The sequence below is a fragment of the Rhea pennata genome, chromosome 28 (genome assembly GCF_028389875.1).
Source record: "Rhea pennata isolate bPtePen1 chromosome 28, bPtePen1.pri, whole genome shotgun sequence".
Lineage (NCBI taxonomy): Eukaryota > Metazoa > Chordata > Aves > Rheiformes > Rheidae > Rhea > Rhea pennata.
The window spans coordinates 5,007,652-5,022,271 of record NC_084690.1 but is presented as its reverse complement, the minus strand read 5'-3'; the positions used below and the strand labels follow the sequence as shown (position 1 = coordinate 5,022,271).

Here is a 14,620-nt window from a genome sequence, read left to right as displayed (position 1 = left end):
CAGCGGCGCCACCGCGCCGGACGTCACCGCGGCCGCGCCAATCGCCTCGCGGCGGCGCCGCAGCACCCGCCAATAGGCGGCGGGCGCCCGCGGATATCCTGCGCGGCGTCGCCCCGCGCAGCCAATGGGCTGCGGCCCCGGCGTGCCGCCCCCGGCGCCGCTTAAAGGGGCAGGAGCGGCCCCGCGCCGCGGGGCGCGCAGCCGGCGGCGGGCTGGGGCGTGGCCGCGCCGTGGCCCCGCCCAGGGGCGTGGCCGCGAGGGGCGGTTCCGGCGGCGCATGGCGGCGCTTCCGCTCGGCGCGGCGGCACCGGCGGCACCATGAACTACATGCCGGGCACGGCCAGCCTCATCCAGGACATCGACAGTGCGTGGCGGGGCCGGGCGGGCGGGGCCGCCCCGCGGGCGCCGCCTGCCTGGGCCGCGCGGGCCCAGCGGCCCCTTCCCCGGGCCGGCTGAGAGCCTCCCCGTGGGCCTCGGCCCCGCGTGGGCGGGTCGAGCCCCTCCTCTCGCCCCGTGGGCCCCGGCCCCGCGTGGGTTACTTAAACCTCCTCCTCTCTCCCCGTGGGCCCCGGCCCCGCGTGGGCAGGTCGAGCCCCTCCTCTCTCCCCGTGGGCTCCGGCCCCGCGTGGGTTGCTTAAACCCCCTCCTCTCTCCCCGTGGGCCCCGACTCCGCGTGGGTTGCTTAAACCTCCACCTATCGCCCCGTGGGCCTCGGTCCCGCGTGGGTTGCTTAAACCTCCCCCTCCCCGTGGGCCCCGGCCCCGCGTGGGCGGGTCCAGCCTCCTTTCCCCGGTGGGCTCCGGCCGCTCCCCGCCCCGCTGTGGGTCACCTGCGGCCCCCGGGCTCCCCCCACTCGCTTCTCCCACTCGGGCTGGGCGGCGCCGTTGTTGGTTTTGCCGCGTTTTCCGCGCGGGCGCCGCTGACCCCGTCCCTGGGCTCTTGCAGAGAAGCACCTGGTCCTGCTCCGCGACGGCCGGACGCTCATCGGGTACCTGCGCAGCATCGACCAGTTCGGTACGTGGCGGCCGGGGAGCTCCGCCGCGGGCCGGGGGCTCGCTGGGCCGGCGCGGCGCTCGGGGCCCGCGACGGAGCTGCTGCGAGCCGGGAGGGGCGCGGAGAGGGGCCGGCGCCTCGCGCCCCACCCCACGGCCGGAGCGCTCCCCGAGCCGGGGAGGTTTCCCAGCTCTTGGGCAGGTTTCTGGAAAGGGCTTTAAAGCTGCTGTTCAGGAGCGCAGAGAGGAAACGTGTGTGTGTGTGTGTGTGCGGGGGATATTAACGTGGTCCTCCGTGCTCGCAAGTCGTCTTGCTTGCAGCGTGTCCGCCTGTGCTGCGCTCCGGACCTGGGTGTCTTTACCGGCGACTCGGGAGCCCCCGACGCAGTTTGCGCTGCTGTTGCAGCTCTGGCGTCGGTGGCGGTCCGGGCGGCGAGCAGGAGCCGGGCGCGCGGCGGGGCGGCGCGGCGCTCCGCTCCGAAGGCAGCCGTGCCTTCCGCCGACGCGTCGGCCTGCGGAGACGCCAGAGCTGGGGCTGTGCGCGGAGCAGAAGTTCAGCTGCGCTGCTCCTCTCTGCCAGGGCCGCTGCAGGTGGAGACTCCGCACGTCTGCCGTCCTGCGTGGTGTAATGTCAGCAAAGCGAAAATATGGTTGTTTGCTGTTTGAAAACCCAAGAAGCGTTTTTTCTTTTTTAGCTCTGGCCTGAGTGAAGTTCTGCTGCTGTCTCCAGCCCTGCGGCTGTGCGGCAGTAGCTGTTTGGGCTCATCCTCTTGCAGCGTTTAAGGGACTGGTCTCCAAGCGGAAACGTTTGCACCAGCTCTTCCTGAGAGGGGTGGTTTTTGCACATTTGTGGCTTTGTGGGAATGCTTTTTCTCCTCCAAATCTGGCACTTTTTCTCTTTTTCTCCCCCTTGCCCTCAGCAGAAAGGGCACTGGAGGGATGAGGCACCTACCTGAGGATCATCAAAGTGGAGGCCTCTGAATCGGGCTGCGTGGCGCTAGGTGAGACCTGAAAGGCCATCAAGGGAGTGGCACGCGTGTGAGTTCGGCTGAAACAAGGGAGTGGTGAAGAGTTTCGAGGGGACTTGGCTTGATCTGGTGCCATGTTATTTGTGCGCTCAGGATCTGCTCCTCATGTTCGCTTAAATAGAAACAAAATCTGTGCATGGTGCCTGGTTGCAGTGTGGGTTGTGTTTGGGTCAGCCAGATGATGCTCCTTGCGTGTGCCAGTTGTGAGCAGAATTACCTGTTTCCTTGACTAGAAACAATCTAAGTTCTTAAAAAAAAAAGTGCTCATTGTGCATAGAGTGATACAGTTTGAAAGTGAAGTTTGAAAGCGTGTTTGTGTTGTGTTTTTAAAATACACGTAGGTGTTTCTCTTGTACGTGAGTTGGCATTGTAAACATGCTTTCTGAGCATGTGTTCCTTTTTGTTTATGTGGAGGGTAGTTGCAGGTTTTCTTCCAGAGAAGGCAACTTATTGCAAAAAAAACAAGTTTATTAGCTCTCTGGGTTTATAGATAATGCATCTAACCTTGGTTGCTAATTGGAGAAGTATCCGTTCTCTGTCAATCACTGCGGTTTAAACATATACATCAGATGATGTGATTTGGTGGTTTACTGAACTTCTTGTAAAAGCTGTGTGGCTTTTCCCCTCCCCTCCCTTCTTCCTGGTTGTGTCAAGTGTTAATGTGATGGCCTGCTTTCTCTTCTGGTGAAGTCAGCATTTGAGAAGTATCTCTCAACAGCCTGGGATATTTGTGCTTATGACAAAACATCTTGATCCTTGCCCCTGAACCTACGGCACCAAAGATAACATCATCTCCCCCTTGGCCACGACTCTCTTTCTGTCAACACACAACGTTTGTGTGAATGGCAGCCCTATCTACAGTTTGAGTTTCCTGGTTCTGTTTCTGACATTGCTGTTGCCTCTCCCTGTTCTGAGCTTGCTTGTCCCATCTCTGTCCTGTGTGCGCAGACTGTAAGAGACAGTTCTGCCCATGCTGCACTCAAGGAACCAGCATTCCAGTTGCTACCTGGAGGTGGCTGTGTTGATTGCTAAAGCTGAAGTACAGCGTCTGCATCTGCATCTTGGTTCTTTTCATGGTCTGGTTCAAAGGATGTGCCAGGAAGCAGTAGAGGTGTTTGTCGGCCATGCCATCTCAGCTGTGAGTTTATTGCCTGGCTCAGATGAGATGTTCTCTTTAGTTAGAAAACAAAGTGAAAGATGAATGTTTTCTCCTTCTCTTGATTGCTGCAGCAAACTTGGTGTTGCACCAGACTGTGGAGCGCATTCACGTGGGCAAGAAGTATGGGGACATCCCTCGAGGCATCTTTGTTGTGAGAGGCGAGAACGTTGTTCTGCTGGGGGAAATAGTAAGTAAGCGGCTCTTTCTGCCTGGCTCTCTCTCGTTACTGCTGGCCTGGAGCAATGGCTCAGTTGTGGTCCAGGATTAAGTAGCTGGTGATATCTGTAGCTGCAGTTATTCTGAGCAGCACTGCCAACAGAGCAGGATCTCTCCAGCCACAGACAACGTGTGATTTTTTTTCTGTATTGCCTGTGGCTGAGCGAGTGTCTGCTGTAAAATATTGTTGCCCTCCCGCTGGAGAAGGCCTTGCAGGGAGAGTTACGTAATGCTCAATGCCACCTCTTGGAATGTGCCCTGAGGTATTTGAGAGAGGCTGAAGTGTTTGAGCAGGGGAGTGTCTCTGCAGTAGAGAAGGTCTCATTTAGTCCTAGCAGGCAGTTTGGGGGCTCATTCTGGCCATATGCTACCAAAAATGTCCTAGCATAGCTGAGTGTATGGGAATCAGGGGGGAAAGGCTGCAGCAGAGACATCTGTCCCTCCAGCTGTGGGTTTTCTTGGACAATTTGGGGGTAAAGAGGACACTCGGAGCAAAATACGAACTGGTGAGTGAGTCCCTGCAGGAGACCTAGAAAAGCCCTGGCCTGCATGTGGCATTGCTTGTGGGTGTTGTTAGTGGTTTAGTGGAAGGGTCTCCTTCCTGCTGCTGTGTGCTAAAGGATGCTGTTTGACATGTATTCAGGAGGAGTCAAGTGCCATCTAACTGGGTTATGCTCCACTTGGCTGTTCCCCAGGAATCCTCCTCTCTCTTGCATATCCACTTTCAGTTTTTCCTCCAGTTGTGTGCAATCAGTGTTTCTAGGGCCCTTTTCTCAGTGTGGTTTCCTGCCCACATCCCCCCACTTCGTGGTGCCTGCAGCACCCTTCTGTTGCATTGCATCTGACTCTTGACCAGACTCCAAGAAGACAAAAGATGGCAAAAGATGCCCAGACCCCACTGCAGTCTGGCTCTATTAGGGGCCCACATAGAGTGCGAAGGAGACTTTGCCCTGCACAGGCAGATCTGACCCATTGAGAGCCCAAGTGTTTAAAAGATCTGAGCCCCAGGCTAAGATGAACCACTGAGATTATCCTGAGCTGTCTTAGAGCCATTGAGCACAAGGTTTGAGAGACAGACCCTGCCATGGCTCGGCTCCTCACATCAGGAATTGTCCTACTCCGATGACTTTGGCAAGAGAGATCAAGCGAATCGTCTTTGGTGCAGCAATGCAAGTTCTTCCTGGGAGCACAGAACCTTACTAGTTGTGTGTAGGAAGCCAGTTGGATGTCACAGAAGTCCAAGTACGTAGGATTGGTATGCTAGTGGCCCTGTGGAGATGCAGGTGCAGATCTCTTCCCTGGACCTTTGCAGTCCAGGTCTACTCAGCTGGCTTCCAGCCCCTTCTGACTCTTTCTGCCTCTGGCAAGTGTTACGTTAGCAAGATGTGCACCACAAAGATGAAACTGGCCTGGGCCTGAGCGTTGTGTGCAAGCTGAGCAGTTTTAGGAAAGCCTCACGAGCAGAACTTTGGGTCTTGGATGTTGCATCTGTTTTGCGATGCTAAACGGCCTGTTTCTCTTGCAGGACCTGGAAAAAGAAAGCGACACGCCTCTACAGCAGGTCTCGATAGAGGAGATCCTGGAGGAGCAGCGTGTGGAACAGCAGGCCAAGCAGGAGTCAGAGAAGCTGAAAGTGCAGGCACTAAAGGAGCGGGGTCTTTCAGTCCCGCGGGCAGACACCTTGGACGAATATTAGCTGTTCTGCCCCTTGGACAGTTTCCTTTGAGGTGGAGCAAGGAGTGCTTTGTGATTTGACCATGTGTTGACAGATCTCTGTGCAAAGGTTGTTTTTTATTTTAAGGTTGTTTTTCATGCTACAGATAACTGTTAAAATCATGCCTTTAGTTTCTCACAAAAATTGTTAAGGAGGAGTGAAGGTGTTCAATTATCCTTGAAGGTAAACAAATGCTCTGGTGTGAGTAAGAGTTTATGTTGTTCAGGAGGCAAATCACTTGATTGTTTTTTTTTTTTTTTTTTTTTTTTTTTTTTTTTTTTTCCCCTCTCCCTCCGTATGTGACTCTGAGCAAGAGTGTTCCTTGACATGTAAATAAATCCTCAATCTCAGTGATGGTTTTGCCTGTGTTTGGGTTTTGCTGCATTCTTGTCTATCTGGGTTCTGGATGCTGGTTCATGGGACAACCAACCTTCTATTAGTCTTGAGTGGAGAGTTATGTCCACCATCCTCCCTGCCAGAGATGCTGTGATCCTGGGGGTGCCCAGGATGGCAAGAGACAGTGGGACTCTCAGGTTCGGCTGTGGGGTGTGCTCAGTGCTAGTAGAAGCTTAGGTCTTGCTGTGGTGACATCCCTCTGCCTGGAGAGATGAGCAGAATCTGCTTGCACCATAGTGTGGTACCTGCACAGTGCAGGTACCTCCTGCAAGAGTGGGAATGTTTCTAGGCTCTTTGTCTGCTCTGCAGGTTGTGGATGCTGATTCCTGCTCACATCTGAGCAGGCCTCTGCAGCTGAGCCACTAATGACTCACTACTAATTGTCAGACTTGTCTCACCTGAGCTTGGCACAGCCCACCTCGTGCTCTTCCCCTCGCAGCAGGACCAGCCCTGCTTCCTCCAGCAGCATTTCTTAAACTTTGTGGGTTGATGATGGTGGCATGGGCTCTAGAAGGTAGGAGATATTCTTGATGTTGAGTTTGTTCTGATGCTCTTAGGTGTCTTACATCATCGCTGAAGTGCTAAAATCTAAGACGGCTGCCTTTCTGCACCAGATGGTAGTAAACAGCAAAAGCAGAGGTTGTTTTTGGGCAGCTGCCATGCTGTGGCAGCCTTGTGCATTAAGGCCTCTTGCTCCAAACTCTTTAAAGGCAAAAGGGAAGATGATCTACTCTGCGAATAGGGCAGACTTTCTCTGAGAGGCTGAAATACTCTTCCCTTTCAGGGGAGTACTTGTGCAGGCCTCTTGCAAGTGCCGGGCTCCAGCAAAAGGGAAGTTGTGAGGATACACATTGCAAAGGTTGCCTCCAAGAGCAGGTTTTCACTTCCGAAACAGCTAATTTCTTCCAGATCGGTGGGAAAGCGTGGTGAGATCTGCTTTACTCATAGTGTAAATGTTTAGTATAAACAGGTCTCATTGTAGCCCTCCTGAAAAGCAAACAGCTGACATAAACACAGCGATTACCTTCCTGCTCTTGTGTTAAGCTTGGCCTGGAAGTGTGAGAGCAGTTGAGACTGTCCCCTTCTCCCAGGGTTGGATAGGGCAGTCCAGAAGTATCATTTTTTCCTATGTCCATCGGTATGTTTCTGTCGAATTTAGAGAGCATAGCTGCTGGCACCCGCTCTGCTGCTATGGTCTGCCTCTGGGCAGTGCTTTATAGGTCTAAATGGGACGCTTGAGAGTTTGGTCATACGAAAGGCACGAACAAGTAGATGCGGCGTTTCGGTTTTGTTGCTCTCCCTGATGTGCTAAAAGCCCTGAGCAGCTCCATGTCCTTCCCAGCCCCCCGGCCCGGCGCTGCTGGCGGGTTCCTCCTCGCGGGCTGGGGGAGCCTGTGCAGGGGTGTCCCACCAGGGCTGGGGGCAACCGGGGGGCTGAGCGGAGCCACCCACCCGGAGTATGGGGGGGGGGCTGAGCGGAGCCCCCCCCCTTGAAATACCTGGAGCGTCTGGAATATCGGAGGAGGATGAGCAGAGCCCCCCCAGCGTGGGACATCTGGAACGGGCAGGTCAGTGGAGCCCCGGCGTCTTGATGGGGCTCGGCGGGGCCCCCGGAGCACCCGCGGGGGGCTCGTGGGGCCCCAGTCTGCGGGTGGGTGGCACGGGGGGCTCGGTGGGGCTGTGGGGGGCTCGAGGGGCCCCAGTCTGTGGGTGGGTGGTGCGGGGGGCTCGGTGGGGCTGTGGGGGGCTCGGGGGGCCCCAGTCTGCAGGTGGGTGGTGTGGGGAGCTCGGTGGGGCCCTGGGAGTGCCCACGGGGGGCTCGGGGGGCCCAGTCTGCAGGTGGGTGGTGCGGGGGGCTCGGTGGGGCTGTGGGGGGCTCGGGGGCCCTCAGTCTGCAGGTGGGTGGTGCGGGGGGCTCGGTGGGGCTGTGGGGGGCTCGGGGGCCCTCAGTCTGCAGGTGGGTGGCGCGGGGAGCTCGGTGGGGCTGTGGGGGGCTCGGGGGGCCCAGTCTGCAGGTGGGTGGCGCGGGGGGCTCGGTGGGGCTGTGGGGGGCTCGGGGGCCCTCAGTCTGCAGGTGGGTGGCGCGGGGGGCTCGGTGGGGCTGTGGGGGGCTCGGGGGCCCCCAGTCTGCAGGTGGGTGATGCGGGGGGCTCGGTGGAAGTGGAAGTACCTGGAAAGGTGAGCGCGGCGCGGCGCCGGGGCTGACGTCCCCGCGGGCCTGCACGCAGGCAGCCGGTCTCGAAGGACGCGTTTCGGCAGTACAGGATCTGGGCAAAGGGGGCTTCGGAGAGGTAGGGCGGTGCGGGGGGTCCCTGCCCTGCGGAGGGCTGGTGGGGGCCGTGCCGCCGCGGTGCCGGTCCCGCTGCCCGCTCGCCGCGGCGCCCCAGGTGCGCGCCTGCCGGGTGCGGACCACGGGGAGGATGCACGCCTGCAAGAAGCTGGAGAAGAGGCGGATCAAGAAGCGGAAAGGGGAGGCCGTGGCGCTGAGCGAGAAGCAGATCCTGGAGAAGGTCAGCGGGCGGTTCGTGGTGAGCGCCGCGCTCGGCGGCGGGGCGCCGAAGGAGCCGGTCCGCGGGGCCGGCGCAGGCGAGCCTGGCGAACGCCTACGAGACGAAGGACGCGCTCTGCCTGGTGCTGAGCGTCGTGAACGGCGGGGACCTGAAGTTCCACATCTACAGCGTGGGCAGCCCCGGCTTCGAGGAGGAGCGCGTGGTCTTCTGCGCGGCGGCGATCTGCAGCACCTGCGCCGCGAGGGCATCGCGTACGGGCCGGGGCGGCGCGGAGCCGGGCGCCCGTCTCTCCCCGCAGGGACCTGGAGCCGGGGGACGTCCTGCTGGACGGCGACGGTGAGAAGCGGGGCTTTGCCGGGGCTGGGCCGCTGCGCGGCGGAGCGAGCGGGGGAGGCGCTGGGCGGCTGGCCGCATCCCGGGGAGCGCGGGATGCCCCTTCCCTGGGGCGGGGGCCCTCCAGCCCCCCCACACCCCCCCCCGGGACCAAGCGCCCCCTCCCCAGCTCCTGGCGAAGGACCCCAGGCGGCGGCTGGGCTGCGGGGCGGCCGGGGCGAAGCGACACCCCTTCTTCGGGACCGTCGGCTTCGAGCGCCCGGAGGCCGGGATCACGGAGCCGCGGTGCATGCGGGACGTGGGGCGCGGGGCGGGGGGCGCGGCGGACGCCGCTGGTCCCCGGCTGACGGCTCCGCGGGCTCCCCCAGCCCCGGGCCGCGTACTGCGGGGACGTGCTGGACATCGAGCAGTTCTCCGCGGTGAAAGGCGTCAACCTGGACCGAACCGACAGCGACTTCTACGCCGAGTTCGCCGTGGGCAGCGTCGCCGTCCCCTGGCAGAGCGAGGTGAGGGGAGGGCGCGCGGGGGCCGCTCGGAGGGGCTCAGCCTGGCCCCCTCTCCCCGCAGGTGACCGAGACGGAGTGCTTCAAGGACCTCAACACGTTCGGACCCGGCGGGACCCGCTCCCCGGACCTGGACTGGCAGCAGCTGCCCGAACCCCCCCAGCGCAGCCTTCTGCAGAGGCTCTTCCGACGCCGCGTAAGGGACGGGGGCTGCCCGCCTTCGCCCCTCGCCGCCCCGCCGAGCTGGCAGATCGCCCGCCCGTCCCGTCTGTCTGTCTGTCTGTGCCCTGCAGCCAGCCGACTACACCATCAGCACCCCGCCGCCGGCCGCCCCGAACTCGCACGCTGCCGTGGCCGGTGCCGCCTGCCCGGCCCGGGCCACGGCACCAGCACCGTCCTGACGCCCGTCGCGCCGCCCCGGGGGCAGCGCGGCACCGAGCCCCCTCCTCGCCCTCCCAGGCTGGTCTCGGCAGGGACGAGGCAGGGACGCGCGGAGGCGAGGAGGGGGCTCGGGTCGGGGCAGGCTCCGTGCGCTCGCTGGCTCGGACCCCAGCGCAGACCCGTCCCCCCTTGCCGCTCCCTGGCGGAAGGGGACCGGGTGGCAATAACTACTGTTGCATGCGAGCCCGGGAAACGCTGGCGTTATCTTATCGCGACCTCTGCGGTCCCAGATTTGGGGGCTATCTTTTTATCTGCGGTCTCCAAATAGCAACGCGGGCAGCCTTGGAGCCGTGGGGCAGCAGCACTGCCGGCTCGGCAGACCTCGAACGCCAGTGGGGATGTTGGTGTGGGCGAGCGGGACGGCGATGTGGGCCCCACCGGCCGGCTGGGGCGTGCAGAGCGGCCCGCGAGGGCTGCACGGGGCAGCAGGCTGCGTGCGAGGGCAGAGAGCACGTGGGGCTGGGTGTGCGAGGGGCAAACTGCACATGGGGCTGGGTGTGCAAGGAGCAGCATGCGTGGGTGTGCAAGGGACAGCACGCATGGGTGTGCGAAGGGCAGACAGCACATGTAGCTGCCAGTGCACGTAGAGCTGGTGGTGGAGCACAGCATTTATGGGTGTGCAAGGGAGACAGCAAGCACGCGGGGCTGGGTGTGCGAGGGGCAGAGCGCACGTGGTGCCGCCAAGGCCCCTCGCACAGACACCTTCTATTTTTCGTATTCTCCTCTGTGTAAATGTGCTTGGGGGTATTTTGGGTTTTGTTGCTTTTTTTTGAGTACTGTAAATCTCCCGGTTCCAGTGCATTTGGTTTACATTCGATTTGGTTTTGTGCATTTGTAAACAGCTGTGAATATTTGTACGTGGAGTGCCTGGATGTCCGTTTTTAAGCTAAAAGCCGCAAAGCGAGCCGCGCGGTGACTCTGCCCGGCGGCACCTCAGGGGGCTGCGGGGACGCGTCGCGGTCGGGTGCCGGCGCGGGTGCCCGGCCGCTCTGCCCGTTGCGCCGCGTCGCCCCGGCCGCCGGCTTCCCGGCTCCGCGCGGAGCCGCCGCGGCCCCTTCCCGGCGGTCTCCTCCTCGCAGCGCTGCGGGTGCATGGACGGACGGACCGGCAGATGGACGGACGGGACGCCCCCGGGACATCGCCGCGGTGCAGACGCGAGGCGGTGAGCATCCCCGCGGAGCGGGGCACGGCCCCCCCGCCCCAGCCCCTTGCCGCTCTCCGGCCGCGGGAGCCGCCTGCGCCCGGGGGCTCGGTTCCCCTCGGGAGCCCCCCGCGTCCTTGCGCGGAGGCCGTGCACGCGGCAGCGCCTGCCCCGCGCCGGAGAGGAGCCAGACCGGCCGGGCGCAGCGGGAGCCGCAGGTGAGGCCGAAGGCAGCACTCGGAGGCGGTCGCCCCGGGGGGGCCGGCGCGCTGACCTCCCCCTCGGCCAGGCTGTTGCAACAGCGGGGAGGAAGGTCAGCGCCCGCGGGAGGGTGCAAGGGTTGACGTCAAAGGAAGCAGCTGGCGATTCACGGGATCGCGGGAGCGTTTGTCTCCCGGGCCGTAACTCATCCGAGAAATGTCGTTTCATCCTTGAGCGTTATCGCCGCTCCGTCGCCGCCCGCCGCGAGATAACCCGAGCCCCGCGGGGGACGCGGGGGCTTCCCCGCGGCTCCCTCTCCCGCCCTCGTTCTGCCCCGGGGGCTGCTCCCCGCCGGGCGCGGGGGCCCGAGCCGCTCGCCGGGCATCGCCGGCGGTGACCCGCACCCCGCCACACGCGTGCGGAGCTGGGTCTGGCCTTGGCCCCGCACCGGCCCGCCGTGAGTGACGGCTCTTATCTCGGCGCTGACGAGCCGGCATCCTTCAGCGGGCGGATTTAAGGCCGAGCGCCCGGAGGGCCGCGGCAGAGGAGCGCGTGGCGCAGAGGCACCCGGCCGCCCTCCGGAGCTGCTGCTGGAGCAGGAGGAACATGCTGCCCGCCACGTTCAAGCTGTGCGCTGCCATCTCTTACCGGCACCTGCGCAACATGACCGGTGAGGCCGCGGGCGCTCGCCGGGGCCGGGCCGAGCCGGGCTGGAGGAGCACGGCTCGGCTCAGCTCGGCCCCGCAGGCTGCCTGCGAGGGGCGAGCGCGCAGCGGGGTGTCCGCCGCGCAGCGGGGTGTCCCCGTGCAGCGGGGTGTCCCCGTGCAGCGGGGTGTCCGCCGTGCAGCGGGGTGTCCCCGTGCAGCGGGGTGTCCGCCGCGGGGCTGCGCTGGCGGAGGTGGCTGTGGTCTCTGGGCACGCTCTCCAGGACCGATGCTATCTTCCTCCCTGGCTTTGGTCTGTTAAAGGCTCCGTGAGCCCTTTTTGCTGCCAGACAAATTTCTGGGGTCAAAGGAGAAGGTTTTTTGGTGTTGCTGAGTGCAGAGCATGCCTCTGTCCTTTGGGAGAGCTACAGGGCAGCATCTTCGTCGGTGCTGCAGAGGCGCCTCGCTCTGCCAGGCTGCTCTACGCTTCCTGTTTGGAGCCCAGGGAGGAGCAGCCTTGAATAATATCCTCCTTGGCTGTCAGGATTTTGCATTATTGTATTCCATTTCCTATGGCCCTTCCTGAGCACCTTCTCGTGCCTTGTGCGGAGACAGAGGATGATGCTCCTTGGCATTTGTAGGAACGTCTTCTGGTCCCTGTGCACGCCATAGCTTGGGCTTGGACTAAAACATGAGTTTTACGGAACTGCTTCTGTTCTATAGTAATTTAAAGACGATAAACTTTGTGTACTTGTGTGCAGGGACTTCAGCAATAGTAGCAGGTAAAAGGAGGCAAGCTAGGATTTTTAAATTCACGTGTTAGAAAAACCCCACAAAGCATGACAAATCCTCTGCTGTGTGGTGCTCGGTTCCGTTCACCGACGCGCTCTCTGCTTGCAGGTCTGAGGAGACAAGCTGCTGTTGCCATCAGCCAGGAACTGAGCAAGCTAGCCTGCCGCAGCACGGGTCCCAGCACGTGGATTAACCAAGTTCGCAGGAGAAGCTCCCTGCTCAGTAAGTGGCGAAGGGACCGGGATCCTGCCCCTGTTTATCGCGTGGCAGCTGCTACGGATCAGTGCTCAGGAGACGGGTTAGACAAAGACCTGCTCATGCGCAGCCCATGATTTTGCTAAAAAATGGGAAATGCAGGCAAGCAATGAGAATTGACCTTACTTCCAGAGACCCCTGCGCACTGCAAAGTGCGGTGTGATTAAGGCTTGTCTGGTATTATGATGAGACAGTCAATTATTCGGTGTTCTCAAACTCTCTCTCCCTTTTGTCCAAACCCTTTCAGGCTCCAGGCTGGAGGAGAAGCCCTTCAGCGAGATGGAAATGTCTTATATCAAGCAAGGAGAAGAAGCCCTTCAGAAATCGCTCAGCATCCTTGGAGACCAGGATGGGTGGAAGACTGAGACAGTGGTGGTAGGTTCTCTACTTGCAGCAGACTGAAGTTGTCTTCCTGTAAACAACTGCGATACTAATTCTGCCTTCCCCTTCTCTAGGATAACGGAGACAAAGTGCTGAGCAAGGTGCTCCCAGATGTGGGGAAGGTGTTTCGCCTCGAGGTGGTGGTGGACCAGCCCCTGGATGCAGTATACAGTGAGCTGGTGGACAGGATGGAGCAGATGGGAGACTGGAACCCCAGTGTCAAAGAAGTCAAGGTGAGAGATATGCATGCCTGCGCGTTCTCACGGGGTGTTGAACACCTTTTTGACCAGACCAGCCACAGATTCAATGCATACATTGCTCTATGTGGCTTTACTGTGGGCCAAAGGATGACTTTGCCAGTCACAGCAGGGGTACAGGGTGTGTTTCTCCATCCATTCCATTCCTTTAGAAATGGGTGAGGCAGCCTTTGGTGTCAGCATAAAAAATAGCTATGATTTAAAAAAAAAAAAAAAAAAAAAAAAAAAAAAAAAAAAAAAAAAAAAAGCTCATTTTGCAGTAATCACAGAGGTGAATGTCTTTAGCAGCTGGAGGACTGTGAGTTACTTTTTCTGTAGGAAATGGACATGTATTTCACTGCAAAGTAACAGTCATGTTTGTTTGTACAATTATTTAAAAAAGAAATAGCACAGTATCCTAACATGCAGGGAGGAGCATCTGGCTATTCCACAGCTTGTTCCTGAAACAAGGGAAGCATTAAGAGAAATATATTCTTTCTTCAGATATTAAAAACCAGAGATAGATATCCTGGGGTGAAACAGACATTGCTTAGGTAAAGAAAATTGCATTGCCAGTTATTACAGTAAGAGCATGTACTGCAATGTCTGCTAGGACATGCGGTAATCAAAATGGGAGCTGTTATATTTGGCTAACTGTAGCCACTTTTACAATAACTAGCTCAAAAGTTGATGTAACTTTACAACTTCCAGATTCTTCAGAAGATTGGAAAAGACACAGTGATCACCCATGAGAAAGCAGCTGCTACCCCGGGTAACATTGTTGGACCACGGGACTTTGTCAGTGTCCGGTGTTCTAAGAGACGTGGTTCAACCTGTGTCCTGGCTGGGATGGCTACGAAATATGGAGCTATGCCAGAACAAGAGGGATTTATAAGGTAAGTTACCTTTTTGTACTCACTTTGAGGGAAGGGTTTGCATGTAGGATGTTTCATTTCCTAAAAGCCAGAATGTAAATTTGATTTATTAGTAATTTAGTTTAAAGCAACTTAGTCAAGGTCAAAGTTTCAATCATCAGAATTGTGTTTGCCTGAAGGCAAACCACTAGGGAACAGTGGTATAGTGACGCACCTTTAAGTTGCACACTGTTCTCAACATGTGCACTTCTGTCTCTTTGTAGAGCTGAGAACGGTCCCACTTGTATGATCCTGCGTCCACTGCCTGGAAATCCTTCACAAACTAAGCTAACGTGGCTTCTCAGTATTGATCTAAAGGTAAGTTGCCAATAGTTTAATTTTGGATAGTTCATTGCAGATTACTTCCAAACTAAAAATGAAGTACTTGCTGCAAGTGTCCCATCTGACTGACCCTTACCTACTCCTCTCCAGGGGTGGCTGCCAAAGACGATAATCAACCAGGTACTCTCCCAGACACAGGTAGACTTCGCCAATCATCTTCGTGAGCGCCTGGCCCAGGCTGTCATGAACTGCTGACTGCAGCAAATGCTGAGCAGCACATTCCAGTGTGTGCGTGGACTATGTTTTAATGCTTTCTTCAGTGGTATAAATAGGGCTCCTTTAATTAGGTAACTGGTGGGGTGGGGTGGGGTGGGGTGGGGGGACCTGCTGGAACCTGAGGTAGTAGCTGGAGCCCGCACATGCTCAGTGCACAAACGCAGGACTTAACCTAAATTTTATTCCCTTCCTCTCTCCCCCACAAG

General features: G+C 59.1%; 3 protein-coding genes across 3 annotated transcripts; all 3 read left to right on the top strand.

The window, feature by feature from the left end:
• Positions 1 to 244: 244 nt before the first annotated feature.
• LSM1 (LSM1 homolog, mRNA degradation associated) lies at positions 245 to 5,459 on the top strand. The gene is made up of 4 exons (XM_062596877.1): positions 245 to 364; positions 946 to 1,014; positions 3,251 to 3,366; positions 4,921 to 5,459. Exons 1-4 carry the CDS (start codon positions 319 to 321, stop codon positions 5,089 to 5,091), a joined length of 402 nt encoding a protein of 133 aa, XP_062452861.1. The 5' UTR covers positions 245 to 318; the 3' UTR covers positions 5,092 to 5,459.
• Positions 5,460 to 7,645: 2,186 nt separating this feature from the next.
• LOC134151830 (G protein-coupled receptor kinase 5-like) lies at positions 7,646 to 9,252 on the top strand. The gene is given in 9 exon segments (XM_062596674.1): positions 7,646 to 7,683; positions 7,734 to 7,768; positions 7,771 to 7,796; positions 7,893 to 8,033; positions 8,092 to 8,266; positions 8,504 to 8,646; positions 8,717 to 8,854; positions 8,916 to 9,047; positions 9,145 to 9,252. Coding segments are annotated over 9 exon segments (936 nt in total).
• A 1,935-nt stretch (positions 9,253 to 11,187) lies between these two features.
• Positions 11,188 to 14,506, top strand: STAR (steroidogenic acute regulatory protein). The gene is made up of 7 exons (XM_062596837.1): positions 11,188 to 11,304; positions 12,179 to 12,292; positions 12,573 to 12,700; positions 12,781 to 12,939; positions 13,654 to 13,838; positions 14,081 to 14,174; positions 14,289 to 14,506. The coding sequence occupies exons 1-7, from the start codon at positions 11,241 to 11,243 to the stop codon at positions 14,391 to 14,393; spliced, it is 849 nt and encodes a 282-aa protein (XP_062452821.1). The 5' UTR covers positions 11,188 to 11,240; the 3' UTR covers positions 14,394 to 14,506.
• The last annotated feature ends 114 nt before the right edge of the window (positions 14,507 to 14,620 follow it).